General features: G+C 39.6%; 3 protein-coding genes across 7 annotated transcripts in view; 1 reads left to right on the top strand and 2 right to left on the bottom strand.

The window, feature by feature from the left end:
- Positions 1-168: 168 nt before the first annotated feature.
- Positions 169-7,460, bottom strand: birc7 (baculoviral IAP repeat containing 7). Of its 2 annotated transcripts, XM_043224430.1 has the most exons (8): positions 7,329-7,460; positions 5,349-5,897; positions 4,875-4,974; positions 4,181-4,262; positions 4,060-4,099; positions 2,497-2,709; positions 709-762; positions 169-530 (listed from the first exon to the last, which is right to left on the bottom strand). In XM_043224430.1, the coding sequence occupies exons 1-8, from the start codon at positions 7,363-7,365 to the stop codon at positions 328-330; spliced, it is 1,278 nt and encodes a 425-aa protein (XP_043080365.1). In that variant the 5' UTR covers positions 7,366-7,460; the 3' UTR covers positions 169-327. The 2 variants fall into 2 exon arrangements, with proteins under 2 accessions (XP_043080365.1, XP_043080366.1); XM_043224431.1 differs by lacking the exon at positions 709-762.
- Positions 6,726-13,118, top strand: ddx23 (DEAD (Asp-Glu-Ala-Asp) box polypeptide 23). Of its 3 annotated transcripts, none has more exons than XM_043224426.1 (17): positions 6,726-6,840; positions 7,350-7,537; positions 7,625-7,744; positions 7,900-7,990; positions 8,066-8,131; positions 8,213-8,351; positions 8,473-8,606; positions 9,549-9,661; positions 9,849-9,992; positions 10,256-10,481; positions 10,630-10,775; positions 10,859-11,036; positions 11,312-11,554; positions 11,675-11,826; positions 11,922-12,030; positions 12,121-12,295; positions 12,515-13,118. In XM_043224426.1, the coding sequence occupies exons 2-17, from the start codon at positions 7,350-7,352 to the stop codon at positions 12,736-12,738; spliced, it is 2,448 nt and encodes an 815-aa protein (XP_043080361.1). In that variant the 5' UTR covers positions 6,726-6,840; the 3' UTR covers positions 12,739-13,118. The 3 variants fall into 3 exon arrangements, with proteins under 3 accessions (XP_043080361.1, XP_043080359.1, XP_043080360.1); XM_043224424.1 differs by having other exon boundaries at positions 7,897-7,990; XM_043224425.1 differs by lacking the exon at positions 6,726-6,840 and adding an exon at positions 7,100-7,248 and having other exon boundaries at positions 7,897-7,990.
- A 616-nt stretch (positions 13,119-13,734) lies between these two features.
- Positions 13,735-19,070, bottom strand: part of cacnb3a (calcium channel, voltage-dependent, beta 3a) — a 28,678-nt gene continuing 23,342 nt past the window's right edge. The window contains exon 14 of one of the 2 annotated variants that reach the window (XM_043224427.1): positions 13,735-18,710. In XM_043224427.1, coding sequence (XP_043080362.1) covers positions 18,330-18,710 — 381 coding nt within the window. In that variant the 3' untranslated portion in view covers positions 13,735-18,329. The remainder of the gene's footprint in view (positions 18,711-19,070) is intronic. The other variant, XM_043224428.1, reaches the window with a different exon arrangement.

Below are 19,070 nucleotides of genomic sequence, written 5' to 3'. Positions count from 1 at the left end.
ATTTATTTTATCATTAACATCCTGCTTTATTTAGGTCACTAAAGAACATTTTTTGCACAGTTAAAGTGCTGCTGTCATTAATTTATGTGGAAAAACCAATATTAATATATTATATATTAATATTTCAACCAATAAAACATCTCACTGAAACTGATAAATATAATATTTATATTATTGTGAAATTTTTGGACCCCTGTAGCTTTAATGTATAGCCAAATATCAAGCAATATATCTTTGTGTCGGTGCACTGATGCTGAATTGGAGGCATCTATAAAAGTTTTTGAGTATTTTTTTCCATCATATATCCATTATATAGTGCAGTATAATTCACGACATGAATGCTCGCACACTCCCCCGGATGACTGCCCTGCATATGGGGCAGTGCCGCAGACTGGCTGCGCAGTCTGTGCAGACGACCAGGTGACCGCAGGGGATGAAGACCATGGAGACCAGTTTGTCCATACAGACCTTACAGGTTCTCTCTTCCTGAAGCTGTCTCAGCTGTTCCTCTGGACTCAGGTCTGATCGCACTGGAAAACACACGCAAATGCACAAGTTAGGACATTTCAGATCGGTCTGAGTCAGGTGAGATCACTGATAGCATGATCTGTTTCATCCTAGATGCTATAGATGGAGAGAAGATATACCCAAACACACACACGCACACGCACACACACACAAGTGCAACGAGAGCGTGTTAATATGAACCTTTCTCCCTCTCTGAGACCTGCGTTCTTGGTGTTCTCTGCCTCCCCACAGTCTCTGAGGGAACAAACCATCCATATGTTAGAGGAATGAATGGAGCACATTATCAGAAAATTAAAAGACAAGTTCACAAGTCTGAAGTATGTCATTATTTACTAATCCATCCAAAGTCATTTCAGATCTTAGGGGGTGATCACACAAGAGCGAAACCCAAGAGAACAGAAGGGTTTTTTTTTTAAGTATGTTTATAAATATTTATTTTTTTATTTGATGGTTTGTTGATGGCAAATTAAAAGCATGTCACTCGTGCAAGAAAACGCAGTGAGATGCATTGATCAAGTTCCTTTTTATATGAAATAGCCAAAAAAAAAAGAGAGAGAGAACCATTAAATTGAGTGCAGCGGAATGAAAAAAAATGTTGATGCAAATCTTTGGCTGTTTTTATTCTGTTAATAAATACATCAGGATTTTTGCTGAATAACTTAAATAACTTAAACTCAAATATAGTGGCATGGAGTGTTTTGATACCTTTGTTAGGTGACACCATGTTCAAACATTTCATTTTGCTAATGTTCCCATTAAGTTATACATTATGTCCTAAATATTTAAAATATCCATTTTAGAAAACATGGTCCCACTTTAATTTGGGAGCCAGTTCTTGCTATCGAGTACAACCTGAATTCTGCAAATGTTGGGACGTTTTTTTTACACTTTTAATAAAATGAAAACAAACCATTTCAAATCACATGAGCCAATATTTTATTCACAATAGAACATAGGTAACATAAAAAATAATAAACAAAAAAATTAATCTGAGAAATTGTACAATTTTATGCACAAGATATGTTCATTTCAAATCTGATGACTGCTATAGGTTTCAAAATAGTCAGGACGGGTGCATGTTTATCATGCTACAGCAGCTTTTTTTCTACTTTTAGTTTTTCGAGTACTCCACAATCACAGATCAGAGAGCTTCTGATGGACTTTGGCTCATTTTATGGCCCTTTTATAGCTAATTGCAAACCTGATGTCAGTAATTACTTAATTAGCTGCTACATATTGGTTCAGCTGAATCTTCTCAAAATGTTTTTGCTTTTTCAGCCCTTAGTTGACCCTTGACTTTTCTGAGACCTGCAGCAGGCACCAAATTCGAAATGTATTTCATTCAGTGAATAAAAGTGTAAAAAAAAGTGTTAAACATTTGCTATGTTCTCTATGTTCTATTGGCTTTGCCTCAATGAACTCCCGATGCGATTTATTAATAGTTGGTAAGGTGCTTGCTAGTTTAAGGTGTGGAACAGAAATCTGAATAATGATTTAATATGTGCTTAAACAGCAGGTACTAATAATTTGCTAGTAATATACATGCTGCATGCTAATAATATACATGCTAGTTAATATGAGAGTTAGACCCTAAACAAAAATGTTACCAGAAAGATGAAAGGATGTTACTCTCGAGTGTTCAACGTTAGATGAACACTAAAACGTCTCAAAACCGAATTATGTCAAAATAATATATAGGTAAAAGTCCTTTCTTTACCTAATCATGGTAGCACCATATATTTCTTTTTTGACAGGAATGAAAATGAAGCTGTGAGAGATAGAGGTACAGTGTATTCAATAACAGCATGCATGCAGATTGTTCAGACTAGAAACTTAATAAATAAAACCGTATACAGCACTGGTACGTCTGTACCTCGTTTTCCTCCGCGTTAAACGCAATGGTCAAAATAGCCTTTTTTACGCGATGTACGCTTTATGTAATGTGCGGTAACTGAGATTTGGAAACACCTGGTCTGGGCTCCCCGGGCTGTCTCTCCTCCTCCTCGGCCTGCAGGACGTCGGTCACCAGGTCAGAGACCGAGGTGTAGTGTGAGCCGGTGAGCAGGTAGCGTGACTGCACCAGGCTCTCCACCAGCGAGCGCTGGAAACCCATCTGCAGCACCGCCTGCACCACAGGGGACAGCATGCCCGCCGCCACCGAGTTCTGCCCACCCAGCACCTCTGTCAGAGGAACACGAGAGCACGCACTTCACTTGTGAGGCCCGCGTCCACCAAAGCATTCTCAGAGGACGTTATCACCAGTAAAAAGGGGCCTAGCGGGTTTTAATGAATGAATTCCATCACTTGCTTACCGATACATGGTGTGCAGCAAATGGGTGCCGTCGGAATAAACTGCTTTTTCGCTGCTGAAAACAATACAGACATGCAGCTTTTCACTTAAAAAGACATTCATCGACGGACTGGAGGGATGTGGAACAATGGGATGTTTTTATCAGCCGCTCATTCCGACGGCACCCATTCGCTGCGAAGCATCCAGCGTTGAGCGAGTGACACGAAGCTACATTTGTCAAAACTGGTCCCACGGAGAAACAAACTGAGCACACTTTTGGTAAATGTTCAAACTTTTCCTTTAAAGCGCATAGCAATTCGCTTAATTCAGAAACTACAGTGTCTTTTCCGGGGTCCTCACAAGTAGAAGTACAAAAAGAGTATGACGTGACACGCACGTATCAAGCAAGATATTGCCGCGCGTGATTCATGTAGTGAGTTCGTTAATTTGAAACCGCAAAACTGCATCACAAAAAGACTGAAAGTTAGAGTAACGTCATCTTTGTTAGTTTGGGAGGAAAGGAGAAGAAGAGAAGATCCTTTGCCTGGATGAAAAATAAGTTGTGAGAGCTGGAATAATAATAATACTAATAATAATAACTACTGAGAAACATAAAATGAGTGATATTTTGTGCTTATTACACAGCTTCTTGCACCAAAAATACATACAGATTTGACTTTATTTTATTGGTTTAGAGACAGAATTCACATACAGCTACGTGGAAATCGGAAATGGCTATTAGTGATAAATATTTGAGTGACCAATCAGAATCAAGTACACTATTGAGCCGTGTAATAAGCACACGTGACAGCCTGCTTATCCTTACAACTCAAACTTTTTGCAGGACATACGAATCGCAGGGAATACGTAAAGTCAGGGGTTTTCAAATAGGGGCTTATTGGTCCTTGGAAAATTTTAAAATAAAATAATCTTACCAGACGCATTCTAACAGAAGAAACAATTATTATTCTTTATAACCAATTACACGGCTCTATTCGGATTAAAGCTGTTTTTAAGCTATAAGCTGCACAAATACATTTGAAATGAATTGAAAATGTATTTATTTTATCAGTTTTATGCTTTAGCACGCAACATAAACGGCTCTCTCGATTCAAATATAAAATAAAACTGTCATCATATTTTGGTGAAGACCCCCTTGAAGGGGGATCATCATTTTAGCAGTCCATATTTCTTATTTAAACATTTGAAAACCCCTGCATGGTTCCTTTGGATGGACTTACCTGATGTAATATTCCCTGCAGTTGATGACGAAGATCCACTCTTTAAGAAAAGAAAAACATTTACAAAGCATTCTTGCACATATAGCTGTTAAATTAGCTGTAAACCGCTGTTATGACCTACCACGCTCTCATTCATGTTGAAGTAGGACTGCTGAATATTGCTCACATATTCCCGTCCTCTGGACTGAAGCAAATATTCACATCTGTGGAAACACACAGACAGTATTATTAATGAGTACGCATGCACTGAAAACACCAAAACAACATCAGTTTAATATGATACACTTTATCTTTGAATGTGCAGCATGTCTCTGTGCTGTTTATTTGTGCAACTTTGTATCCCCCTACTGTTAAATTAGTGGAAATAACTGTCTGAGGAAAAAAGATACGGGATACAAAGTCAGAATTGTAAAATGTAAACAGATTTGTGAGATACAATTCTGAGAAAAAACTGAGCTAGACTAGTAGCAAAAACCTTCTTTCTTTTCTTTGTTTATTTATTTCAGGGCAGAAAAAAAGAATTACAAGGGGAAAACTCAGATTTATGGGGAAAAAGATTTTTAAAGATCCTTTTAAATGTCACAATTCTGACTTTATTCTTGAAATGTGTGATGGATGTGATGGATTGGTGGAAATAAGCTTGGATAGCTGTACACATCCCTCGCTGAATTTCTTACACGCTAATCAAACATAGGCTTACTCTTGGACGTTTTTTACGGAACTTGGGAAAAAAACCAGAAGACGCTGACCCTCAGAAATCAGCGTAGGCCTTCCTTTATATTGGCTTCGAAAAAGAAAACGAAACAGGAACTCACTGAGGAAACCACTTGGCGTGCTCCTGCCAGGGGTCATCTCCTGGCTCCCAGTTCCTCAGTCCACCATCACAGAAGAAACACTTCACACTGTCGCCATGGCCTAAGAAACATACAGTCATCATCTTCTAAAACTTTTCCAAACAGCTTTTAAGTAAACAGGCCGGGTCAGTTATGAACTAATTTGGATTTTCATGTCATTTAGGTTAACGTATGTGTATTGTTCTTTAATGAGAGCGAATGATATGCAATTTTGAAACGCCCATCATCGTAATAATAAGCAGCAGGCGCCGCTCGCGCGCTCTCTCGTTCATTCCGTTTATTCACAGTGCGCGTGACTGCCGGCGCGTGATTGTGGTTTGCACAAAACAGAAGCGAGAGGGTTTCTTTTCCGCGCCGAGTGGAAACCGCGTGAAATGTTCGCTTAACTTGCTTAGTTCGCTCTCAAAATAATTGTCATCCTCGCTCGAGACGCACCTGTGTAGAAGAAGCCCGCGTGCGCGAGCGCGTCCGGCTGCACCGACGCTCCCGTGGGCCAGCCGCGATACGTGGACAGTCTGCTGTCCTCCGACTCCATCTCCGGGTACACCGCCTGTCCGGACAACACCTGCTCGTCCACGGTCAGCCGCTGCAGCTGACTCAAGAGCTGCCCGTCCACGGAGTCCGAGCGCAGCGGGACATTCCCCACATCCCTGCCCAGCATCAGGCCGCACGCGGGGAAGTGCCTCTCGTGCTCACCCCGCGGAGTGTCTCCGTGCGCCCAGTGCCTCAGGACCCCGTCGCAGCAGAAGCACCGCACCGTGTCCCCGTAGCCCAGATAGTGAAAGCCAGCCCGGGCCAGCTCCGAGGGGCTCACGGGCGCGTCTGTGGGCCAGTTTCGGAAAGTCTTGAGTCTCTCCTCCTCACTCCGCATCCCGAACCGTGCGCTCCTCTCGCGCTCATGTCCACGATCTCCCCGCATCCTGCTCTCCTTCCATAGTGGACCGTTCAAGTGTGCTTCGGCCCCCCCTCCGCTGGCCATATAGCCTATTATTACGAGGAACAGAGCGCCGTTTACTAAAGCGCGCACATTTCCAGAAGAAGCAGTTGTTAAAATGATCTGCGCTGTGGCCAAGCCCTGAATAGCATTATACAATAGACGCCTTTCATGCTGATTTTCTCTAACTTTCACATGAGCATACCTATCATATAGCCTCTACATATATTTATATAAATCAAACATTTCGCATAGGTATTTTTTGTTATTAAAAAACACAAAAATTATATATATATATATATATATATATATATATATATATATATATATATATATATATTATATAAAAATAATTATTAAAAATAATCATAATAATAAACAGTAATAAGCTACATTTCAGGCTGTTTTCAAGTTTGGCCTAAATCTTTCACTTATCCAAAGTAATCAGTCAAGCACTGTTAACATTACATTCGAACATGTTTCAACATTTTGCTTGGTTTATTTATTTTAGTTTGAGAAAATACATAAAAACCCAAAGCGAAATAAATAAATAAAATCAAAATCACATCTTGCCGACAGTGTTTTGGGATAACGTAAAAAAAAAAGTATTTCAGGAAGATTTATTTATGTTGTTGTTGCTGTTGTTGTTCTTCTTGTTAGAAATTTTATAGATTTCTAAAATTATTTTGGATGAAGCCTACATCTCCTATAAGCCTTTCACTCATCCAAAGTAATCAGTGAAGCACTGTTAATATAAACTACTTACATATTTAATCGTTTAAACTACTACTTTAATCGTTAAAAATGTTATTTAAACAACAACAACAACAACAACTAGCAACAATAATTATTATCATCGTCGTCGTCGTCAACAGTAAAGACTACATTTCCCATAATCCATCACAGGAAGTCCGTCATATGTTGACGCCAAGCATAATGGCGGCTCAGTGAAACGCACAGGCTTCGCAAGCGACTTCATTTTGATCTGTTAAGGCAAGTAATGCATCTAATTTCTACTGTTTTCAACACGGTACAGTTGAACATGTTCAAAATAACTCGATTTTACTTGTTATAGTCATGTTCTGGTTTCTAAAGGTCTTGTTTATTGGAGAGAGCAGGCCATTGCTGTGCTCACTGCTGCACATTCAGTGCGAGTTAAACAAGATTATTAAAACTCCAGCGCAAACTCTTTAACTAATATACCATTAAATGTTTAAATAATATTATTGCACCTGTGATGTTGTAGTCGCTGTGGTTAGCTGTGTTTTGATGATTTGACTAAAATGTGACTTATTTTTTTCCTAAACAAATGCTTTTCCCGTGCAATAAGTCTACACAATAATCTGTTAGATCCTGATTGGTAAATGTCGCACGGTTTTGGGGAAAGAAAAATATTGAAATGTGAGTGCGCGTGTTGCAATCCACTCAATCTCTCGTCCACGCAGCTTCGGCGTAAACATCAAACATGTCGGCGATCAAACCTTCTTTCTCCCTCTCTCCAGATGGCGGGTGACTCATCTGATAAGAAGGACCTGGACACCGCGGGGAAGGAGCGGGAGTCTCGTAAGCGCAGTCGTTCTCGCTCCAGGGATCGGGATCGGGATCGGAAAGGGTCTCCCGGCAGAGAACGCAAACGGCACCGATCCCGTGAACGCAAGCGCTCCCGCAGCAGATCCAAATCTCCCGAGCGGTGTGGACAGTTATATACTGCTCCTCTCATATCAGTGCCTTGATGGGTTTGTACTCTAACGCTTGAACTCTTCTTCTCTGTGTGTAGAGACCGTCGTCTAAAAGATAAAGAGAGAGACAGAGACAGAGACAAGGACAGAGACAGGAGCCGCAAAGACAGAGAAAGAGACAGGGACAGACGGGACAAGGACCGGTCTAAGAAATCAAGGTATGAATCGCACTTCAAAAAAATATTTTAGGGCAAAACGGGCTCATGAATTAAAGAAAAATAAATGATAAATAATAGTGGACACTGCAGTATTATCAATATTAATGTCAAAAGTATTAAAGACTGTTTAAGTGTCGTTGTTTTTTTTCCAGGAGCACTTCTCCTAAATCCAAGGATTTGAAAATAAAGAGGGAGAAGGATTTGAAAAAAGAGGAAGAGGAGGAAGATGAGAAGAAGAAAGAGAAGGTGCTCTATTAGAAGTCATTTTAAGTTTAAATGCTTATTTGGTTTATTTTTAACACTGTTTCTACACTGTTCCAGGTGCAGCCTCTTTCTCTTGAAGAACTGCTTGCTAAAAAGAAAGCGGAAGAAGAGGCAGAATCTAAGGTGAAGACACGCTTTATTTATATTTAAGCGAATGCATTCCACTGTTGTTTTTTTCCCCCTAAACATTTGTTTTTGTTGCAGCCCAAGTTCTTGTCTAAAGCAGAGCGAGAAGCTGAGGCCATCAAACGCAGGGAGCTGATTGCAGAGGAGCGCCGCAGACAGCTGGACGAGGAAAGGAAGAAACGAAGAGTATTTCAGGACATTGGCAGGAAGATGCTAGGTGAGAGAGGATGGACAACAGCAGCACTTGTACAATCATCCTTATACTTTTAAGATGAGTTTTGTGTCATTTAGTCTGTGTCTCTTTTCTTCTTCTCATCATCTTACAATTCAACTTGCAGAGGATCCTCAGGAGAGAGAACGGCGGGAAAGAAGGGAGCGGATGGAAAGAGAGAACAATGGCAATGATGAGGATGATGGGCGCCAGAAAATTAGAGAAGAAAAAGACAAAGGAAAAGAACTGCAGGCCATAAAGGTGAGGAGTCCTACACTACACCTAACTATCCCTATAATGTTGTTGTTATTATTATTATATATTTATTTAGTTTTTATTAAATTATGCTCTAAATAAAACTAGATCGTCCAGCAGGTGGAGGTAAAAGTCATTAACCATGGCTGGTTCATTCAGAAATTAAGTAAACATCCTTTATAATAGGGCCTTTGAATCATTGATTCACATCATTTGTTCAAGTCGTGAATAAATTCACATTTTATGTTATGTTCGGGGTAAAAGCAGAACTCGTTTGATATTGCTCTCGCTGCTTGTGCAGTATCGCTTATCAAATGTTAGAAATATGAGACGAAAACACATACAGGGGCCAGTGTTTTTTTTGCACTAATATCTTGAATTTTAGGGGGTATTTGTGTTTAGGTGTTGCTGTGCATCATATTTGTCAAGTCAACTGTATGAAATCATGCATTAACTGTTACAATATTTCAGATGTGTTATGTTCGTTCATCTTTATTTACACTTGATTATAGAGTTTATAGAGATATACTGAACGGATATACTGAATTTTAATAGTTGCACTTAAAGTTTGGTGTAGGATAACCACTTTTAATCATAAACTGCTAGTAAATCGAATGAATAATTAAAAAGATTTGCCTAGTAACACTTTGAATCAAAAGTAAAATTGAATGTATATAGAAATAGCAATGTATATTGATGACTGTTTATACTATACGATACTTTACATAAGATTGTACACAAACAGATGTTGAATCACATTGTTTGGCTATTTTGATACAAAAAGCATTGAGACCTGGAGAAGCTTGGAATATCCCTTTAGGAATAGGAAATATCCCATCAGAATAATCACCTTTCCTTAATTTTTCTTTTCTGTGGTGAATTGAAGTGCATTAGGTGTTTGTGTTTTTTGACTAATGGTGAACCAACACTTCCTTATTTTCTCTTCAGGAGCGTTATCTTGGTGGTATGAAGAAACGGAGGCGTACCCGCCATCTGAATGACAGGAAGTTCGTCTTTGAGTGGGATGCATCTGAAGACACGTCAATCGACTACAATCCAATGTGAGCGTCTCATGAGATGCCATAAATAACTGCCTCCTTTGCTGTTTGAACATAAAAGTCCAGATTATTTTGTATATTTTACTGCGTTGCATTTGATTTTGACTGCCTTAGGTCACTCTTGATAATATGATAAAGGAGCTAAAGCGTTACTTCACAATGCACAGGCTTACTCTGTTTATGTGTTTAGCTATAAAGAAAAGCATCAGGTTCAGCTGTATGGCCGAGGCTTCATCGCCGGCATCGACCTCAAGCAGCAGAAGAGAGATCAGTCCCGATTCTACGGAGACCTGATGGAGAAGAGAAGGACTCTTGAAGAGAAGGAGCAAGAGGAGTAAGTCCCACACGTTACATTTTCATATTTCTACTGAAAAACACCGTTCAGCCGGAATGCATTACATTTCCGATGTTACCAAGATTTTCTATTTCAAATAAATTCTATACTTATGAACTTGACATAAATAATGTTTTGTAAATTTTATTGTATTTATTAAAAAATCCCCAAAATAAAATTATTATTCACTTACAGGCATAATTAGCATTAACAGAGTTTGACAGGTTTAATGTATATGCTATAAAATGCACCGTGTTTCACAGACAGAGGCTGAAGAAGGTCCGGAAGAAGGAGGCCAAGCAGCGCTGGGACGACCGGCACTGGTCTCAGAAGAAGCTTGATGAGATGACAGACAGAGACTGGAGAATCTTCAGAGAGGACTACAGCATCACGACCAAAGGAGGAAAGATCCCCAACCCCATCCGCAACTGGAAGGAGTATTCCCTGCCGCCACACATTCTGGAGGTCATCGAAAAGTGCGGCTATAAGGTCAGTGTGTATTTCTTCGGTGCGCTTCTCAGTTGATACAATTAGACAGGTTTATACTGTTTCGCTGTTATGGCGTCCGTGTAAATGCTTTAAATATATTGATTTAATATTTAAAATGTTTGTTCTGTGCATTCTTTTTCTTTGTCAGGATCCCACGCCTATCCAGAGGCAGGCCATTCCTATTGGTTTACAGAACCGTGACATCATCGGTGTGGCCGAGACTGGTAGTGGTAAAACCGCCGCCTTCCTCATTCCTTTATTGGTCTGGATCACCACTCTACCTAAGATTGACAGGTGAGAGCTCACCTTCATACGGCAGTCCACTGTTCCGTGGAATCAGATCAGATGTGGCTAATCTGATGTGTTTGTGACCGTAGGATCGAGGACTCCGATCAGGGACCGTATGCCATCATTCTGGCCCCCACTCGTGAGCTGGCACAGCAGATAGAGGAGGAGACGATTAAATTTGGCAAACCGCTGGGGATCCGGACAGTGGCTGTGATCGGTGGAATATCCAGAGAGGATCAAGGGTTCAAACTCAGGATGGGTTGTGAGGTGAGAGTGCAATACCTTCCATGTTATTAATGCATATATATATTATTATTATTTATTTTGCATTTATTTAGCAAAATTTTCAGCAAAAGCAAAAGTTTCTTATTGTGTTAGTTAGCTGTATTGTGTTATATATATTAAAATATATGAGACAAAAAAAACTAACTAAAACAGAGTTATGTTTTTGCAAATTAACTCATGCATACGATGCATATATATATATATTGATTCACAATGAAAGTCATTATAGTTTTCATATGTGTTTTGTTCTTTCTAAGATTGTTATAGCCACACCCGGTCGTTTGATCGACGTCTTGGAAAACCGATACCTCGTCCTGAGCAGATGCACATATGTGGTACTGGATGAAGCTGACAGAATGATTGACATGGGCTTTGAACCTGACGTCCAGAAGATTCTGGAGTACATTCCTGTGACCAATCAGAAGCCAGACACGGATGATGCGGAGGACCCGGAAAAAATGATGCAGAACTTTGAGTCAGGCAAACACAAATACAGACAGGTAACAGAGAGCATCGCCGTATTTTAAACCAAATAACTGACTGTGAACAATGAATTATGAAGGGTTTTTTTTTCCTGCTACAATCACTTAAATCCATGCCCTTTCTCATGTTTTTTTCAGACGGTCATGTTTACAGCCACTATGCCTCCTGCAGTGGAGCGTTTGGCCAGAAGTTACCTCCGTCGGCCTGCGGTGGTGTACATCGGTTCTGCAGGCAAACCTCACGAGAGGGTGGAGCAGAAGGTCATCCTCATGTCTGAGGGTGAAAAGAGGTCAGAGTGCACAGTAACTGTAACTAGTCGTATTCAAGTGGACGTTATCATCGGAAGTGTACTTACCTTACCAAATGTTCTTGCGTGGTAAACAGGAAGAAGCTGCTGGATGTTTTGGCAAGTGGCTTCGAGCCGCCCATCATCATTTTTGTTAACCAGAAGAAGGGTTGTGACGTGCTGGCTAAGTCTTTGGAGAAGATCGGAGTGAGTGCACAGTGTTTATTAATGTTTGTGATGCTTTCTGGAAATAACTCTGGCAGAAAATCTCAATCTTTGTTTTCTTCTGTCCTGCAGTATAATGCTTGTACACTCCATGGCGGTAAAGGTCAGGAACAGAGAGAGTTTGCTCTGTCCAACCTGAAGGCGGGAGCGAAGGACATCCTGGTGGCCACAGACGTGGCGGGCAGAGGTATCGACATCCAGGACGTCTCCATGGTCATCAACTATGACATGGCCAAGAACATCGAGGGTGAGTTCAACATCATTCTAACCCTATTTTGAATTTGAATGGAAATAAAATCCCAGACTACCCCTGGAAAAGGTGAAAATAACTTTGTCCACTTTATAAATGGTTATAGTCACTTTTTATCCATGTCCCTTTAGAACTGTCAAATGGTTATATAAGGAGACTTTCTGTTTTACGCTATTATTCGGAGGAATAATATTTAATTTTTGTTTCTGTTCACAGATTATATCCATCGTATTGGCCGAACGGGTCGTGCTGGAAAGAGTGGTGTGGCCATGACTTTCCTGACCAAAGAAGACTCTTCTGTTTTCTACGACCTGAAACAGGCCATCTTAGAAAGCCCCGTGTCCACCTGCCCTCCGGAGCTGGCCAATCACCCGGACGCCCAGCACAAACCCGGCACCATCCTCACCAAGAAGAGGAGAGAGGAGACCATCTTTGCCTGAGCCAGACCATTTACACATGCTGTTTTGTTTCCTGTTGTACATCTTGTAAGTGTGCTGTGTTTTACCACCAGATTATTTGCAACCAAGTTCATGAGAGACCACCAGTAATCCAGAGGATCGGTTTTCTGCCAGATAAACCAATGACAAAGTGTAGAAATCTGTAAGAAAGCTGTAGTAGAGAGAAGGCAATACTTGACATCCTAAGTTGTTCGGCTAGAGCAGCAAACATCTTTCCTTTTTTTTTTTACACATTACATGTAATTGTGTTTTTAAATGGTGTAAAAAATGCTAATTCATGAATGCATCTGTAGATACTCCATGTCAGTCAAAGGATAGGTAAAACTCTTCACTCTGTGGATAAATAAAGTCCTTTAGACTGAGTAATTTGTCATTTGAACTTCATTTAAATATATTCATACAAGTGCTTGATAGCAGATTGATGTGTAAAAATCTTTAACGATAATCTGTTCGGCAGTTACATAAATGACACAGCCAAAATATAAAACGTTTTAAATGGATTTCACAAGCAGCATGAATCTAGATATAATTCTTAGGGTTTTTTTAATGTATTTTATTGAAAACAAAATCCAGTGGGATTGTGAAAAGTTGATTTAAAGAGCATTCCTTACTTTAGTGGCAATTTTACTTATTTATAAATGAATTCTGGTGAAGGTTGATCACCATTATTCTTTTTGAGCATATCCATTTTCTTTTAAAGTGTGATTCTGAGCGATCAAAAAGTGTAAATTATCATCTTTTCAGTCGGATATCATTATATTGGAAATGACATGAACACGCTAACATTAAAGTAATCTTTTTAGTGTCAAAGCAAAACCTATTATTACTACTACTGTAACTGCTCAACACTGATAAGACGCTGAATAAGAATAGCTTCTGTAAGGTAAAACAGCAGTGATGCATAATTCTTTGGCATATTTTTAAAACAAAACAAAAAACCCTTTTGTAACCAATGATTAAACCACTGAGACACCACTGGACTGTTAAAAGTACAGAAAATGTTTTGTTTTTTTATTATAATTAGTGGCATTTTCTTTAAATAGAAAGCATATACAGCATCAGGCAGGATTTTATTTTTTGTGTTGTCAGAAAGATGAAGGGGCGAGAGAAAGAGAGAAAGTGTACCTACATCACGCCTGAGGACCAATTAAGTGTCCACTGCAATTATTGTTCTACCTATAGTGCATTTATTGCATTACAAAGCAGACATCAAAAAGAAAAAAAATAGTGCAATATCTTTTTCTCTACTTACACAGGAGAGGAAGTGATAATGTTCTAAGGCGTTTTCTTTCCATGTTTGTATTGCATACAGAATCGAAGACAAAAGACTCAAATAATACCCATTGTATAAATTGTGCTTCTTAATACCTTTAGAAAGAAAAAAAAATAATAATCAGCGTTTGTTATGGATTCTGTATTGGTCCGCTAGAAAACAATATTATGCCATAACAGATATAGGGGGAAAATGTATCGAGTACATTTACATGTATTAAGACATGCGCATCTTGTTTTTCGATTATACTTTGACAGAACCTCATACAGTTTATCACACAGTACACATGCTCTTTTACACTGTGCATTGTGGATCGTATAAATCATCACTTTTCTCCGTCTTATCATTTACAGCGATGCAAGTTCTTGACTTGCATAAAAGTATCTGATCGATGCTTTTAAAAGGAATGTTCCAAGTTAAAAACAAGCTGAATCCTGTTAACGCGCAATTTGGGCTTGTCCCTCAAAAATCACACGTACAGTAATGAACTTGGAAGTCTGCGGGGGTGAAACTCTAGAGGGTTAAAAAGCTCAAATGTGCAGCTTGTGTTGTCGTCAAAGTGCTTATATCGATTACAAAAACTTCATACGAATGAATGACTGATTGTTTTTGTTTTCTTCGTGATCAGATGAAAGATTAGATTCAATTTCGTATGATCAGATTCTGTCATCACAGCTTAATTTAAACCTGGAACATTTCTCTAATCACATCAATCCAAATAACGTGCCATGGCTAAGTGTTAAAACAAACGAACAAATAACAGTGGAGGTATCGAAGCCCACGAGTTCGAAAAACGGCTAATTAAAAGAAAATGAACTTTGCGGCAGAAGCCCCTTGTCTGTGCTCAGTATAAAAGAGGGTGAATTGTCTTACTAAATAGAATAATACTTACAACGAGAATCAATGCAGTACTAAAGTAGATCAGAAACAATCGAAAGGAACAATCAGATCACATGCAACACTTGCATAGAATTTTTTTTTTTCATGCTCTGATTTTCTTTTTGTATTTTTTTTACTTTTTAAATATAGAACGATAGATTAAAGTGAGACATGTTGATAGCAAATAAAGATGCAGTACACTAAAAGAGAGGATTGGTCAAGGCATTTGTCAGTGGACTATGACCCTGACTTGCGCACCCTAGTACATTTCCCTCTAAATGGCCGATCGGTGCTGTAAACACAGTGTCCGGAGCCGTGACACAATCTACGTCAATTTGAAACTATGTAAGAAAGGCAAGAGCTGAGAAGATACAGTGACTTGTCTAATGACCTGAGATCAACACACTGCGGGTTGTTAACAGGTAATTGGGTGATTTCTTCAATCTGACACGGAAAGGCTCTTTTAGTTTTGAAACATAGTCTACATACTTTATTACATCCTCGGTATTGCCACAAGGGGCACTATAGCACACACTGCATCTTCTTCTATGGTAAGTTTCTCCATCAAGCCAATTGCGGAGCAACCGTTTGAAGTGAACTACGATCATTTTTAATAATGAAAACTTGCGTAGAGTATGTTTCAAGCTTTAGCATTCTCCACGTCAGTACAATGTAGTAACCATTACCAAGTATTGTTGTCCCTGTTTGGATTTCAGTGTATTTCAGGCATACACATAAAAACCCTCCAGCATTTAGCTAAGATGCTAACGTATTATAGTAGTGATGTTGTCCTAATACGACGCTGTGCACGCTGTTGGCTCAGTCTTCATATCAGGCATCGATTTTGGTCAATAAGACAAGTCTTTACAATCTAATATGAGGGCGGATGTTTCTGAAAGTGCATTCTGGGAGTGTACGGATCCAGTACAATCAATGCAACACAATCAACTGAGGGACAGTCAATTTAGCACTGTCCTTTTGGAGGACAATGCATTAGTGCTTAGGACTAGAGGTGTTAAGGCATGCAACTATACATTCACTCAAGTCTCTGTGCATGTTTGGAAGGAACTGTGTAGTCTATGTGAAATCATACTTAAATACACGTCCCATGTATAAACATTGCATTAATTTGGAAAAAAAAAGTAATTTTGAAGAAAAACAAGGATTTCTCTTTCTGAATGGCGCTTTTTGGATATGCCCTGAAATCTAGAGGCCATCACAACAATTAATAACACTTAGATGTTTTAACTGTAATTTTTCTTCCAAAAGAACCAAACGACACCTACAGCGCTACATGAGAGTGTACTGCAACTTTATGTGACTTTACATAACCGTACAACAACTGACGTTACATATATTTCAATGCGTCTCACGTCAACGATCTCTGAGTGAGAGCAATCCTGACTCTGTAAACATCGCAACATTTCTTAAAAACGATACAGATCCATAAATACAAAGTAAAGTAACATTTTTAAAGAATTATATTCAGGATCCTGTGATATTTCATTCAATATATATATATACACTAGCTGTTATTAGATGCGTTACTAATATTCTGTTGCAGATTTTAAATTGAAAACAAAAAACGGAGTAGATTTTTCTACTCTAATATACTTAAAGTGTTCTAAAGGTCCTGTTCCAACCCTAATGTGCAAATAGTCCTAAATAATTGTATTTGAGACATGCAGTGGTAAAGATATAAGTATTAAGGCCAGTTTGAATGGTCCTACACTGGATAAACCTCAGCCTAAGCTGCTACAGGTAACATCCGAGTCTAGAGTCATGGTAATGAGAAAAGGGACAAACTTGGATTTGGTCGTAACACAACCTGGTTGATATATGCTAATGTAACCACCAATAAGGTGGTTAAACTAGCTAGCAGTCAACGTGTCGCCAAAGCAAGATGTGACGCTATGTTTTTAAGTAGGCCACGAGAACCGCCCCCTTAAACACCCAGAGCCTCGGAGAGGAAAGAGTGGTGAGAAATGGAGGACAGAGGAAGATCACTCACTTGTAAGAGACACATTCTTCTTGGTAAAGATAAATTCGTTCTGAGCCAGTACATCCAGTGGCCAATTTGGTAATGCTAGTTTCCAGTCATGCAAGTACAACTCCTATCTACTTAAACGGGGAGATCACCAAAACTGCCAGCCATTCCACAACTGATCAAATCACCCAGAAACAATGATACAAAAAACAAAAAACAAAAAATCGCAATTTAGCTTCTTTACCTTTATATATATATATATCAGGTTAGTCTAGCTAATGTGCATGCAAGTTCAAAAACAGACCAAGATGCCTTAAGGTGATTGACTTATCTCGGATAAGGTCAACAAATAAATTGCTTGCAAATGTATATATTATATAAACCTAGTTCAACTTTCAACTCAATCAAGTCACAAAGGAACAACATGACTATCCCAAAAAAGGACATCAAATCTGTACTTCATTCTACTTCTATAAAAATCCAATATATGGGTACTAATCCACTTTTGGATAGTAAAATAACTTCAGTTTTTCTCATTTCCCAGAAAAAGAAACCAGTGACACTGACCTAATTAGGTTCTTTCTTTATGCAGCAGTACGGAAATGTAGGAAGATCGACTGCTTTTCTTCATTTTGGAGTTGGAATTCAGCTCATGTGCAAACCAAGACTATAGTCCAAATAATATTTTACTCTACGACAGCAGAGCGTAACCCTGAATTCCTTTCCTACATTCACCGCGTTTACACGGTGCTTTACAAATGGCAATGTTTGCTACATCTGTTAACGTGACTGTGAAAATGACTATTCATGTCTTTTGCCTGAAAGATGTCCAGAGGAGGACCAATAAACAACTCATAATAAGACAAGTGCATATGAGCTCCAATCAGGCAACACCATGACTGAGGGCTTGAACCAAAAAAATTGTGAGTAATACTCACATTTACAAGATCACTAGCAAAAAAGGAAGCTATTAAAGTAGGATGCAACAAAATGCTACAATATCTTTCATTGTGACTCACATCCCATGCTATAAAAGTGCTTTTCCTTTCCCCATATTGCCTTCTGTGCTCATCAGGATCAGGGAGAGCGTGTGGTACGCAAAATAATAAAGTTTATTAAAAAAATAAAGAAATAAAACTGACTTGGGTGGGGTTTTAGAGGAAGCTCAGATGTTTTGATATGAACATGCATGTGATCTTAAAGGAGAAACGCTGCCCTGTTTTTTAAAAGCAAATGTAGTGCAATGCGTCAAATAATAACCACATAAGCTTAGAAAACAACACAACCTTTTCATCAACCACGGGCAGCTTCGTCCACACACACACACACACACACACACACACACTGTGCGTTTCCTATTCCTCACCAATTCCCATCACCCCTCACCCCAATTCACAACCCAACCCTCCCCTCCAGACTCCTGCAGACAGGCGATCAGTAGTTGTCTCTTGGCCAGGCTCTCGTGCGCTGGCGGTTGTTTCGTTGGTTGTGTCCGTCCTGCGAGTCTCGCTGCTGCAGGAGTCGGTCCTGTGACTCATGTCCATTAGCGCTGTGGATTCCGCCAGGGTGGTTACGGTTGGGCGGATACACATCCCGGTACGGGTGAGGGTGGCGTTGGGGTTCGTAATCGTCTTCCTCCTCTTCCTCCTCCTCCTCTTCTTCTTCCTCGTCCTCCGGGGGGTGCAGGGAGCTAGAGCCGCCTCGACGGAGGGAGCGAGAGTCACTGGCCTCGTCGGAGGGCATGAGGCTGTCCTGCTCCCCTTGCTCCTCCTCCTCCACTCCCCCTCCACCCCCGGCAGGCGACAGCTGCTGGTTCTGAGACCAAAAGACAAAGATGACAACTCTGAACCTCACTGAGGTCACGTGCTTCCTCTTTTTGTTTCACTCCAAAGAAAAATTATTCATTTAGGAGATCCCCTCAAGACAAAAAAACACACAAATATATAACACTTAATGTGCACAGAGGTGAGAGGAAGTTTTAGGAAACAAGTTTTAACAGTGACAAAGTGATTGGATGCTATGGCTTTGTTCATACTGCATTCAAATCGGACTTGTTGTTTAATCCGATCTTAAAGATTGACTCTCCAAACTGTAAACTTATATCTTTGATTGTGGTTTGGATTGAGTTTGTTGGAAATGCTCAGACTGTTCAAGATGTTCAGACTGAATAGATTT

The sequence above is a fragment of the Puntigrus tetrazona genome, chromosome 23 (genome assembly GCF_018831695.1).
Source record: "Puntigrus tetrazona isolate hp1 chromosome 23, ASM1883169v1, whole genome shotgun sequence".
Classification (NCBI taxonomy): Eukaryota; Metazoa; Chordata; class Actinopteri; order Cypriniformes; family Cyprinidae; genus Puntigrus; species Puntigrus tetrazona.
Note: the sequence above shows the minus strand (reverse complement) of the source record. Positions and strands in the feature narration are given on the sequence as shown.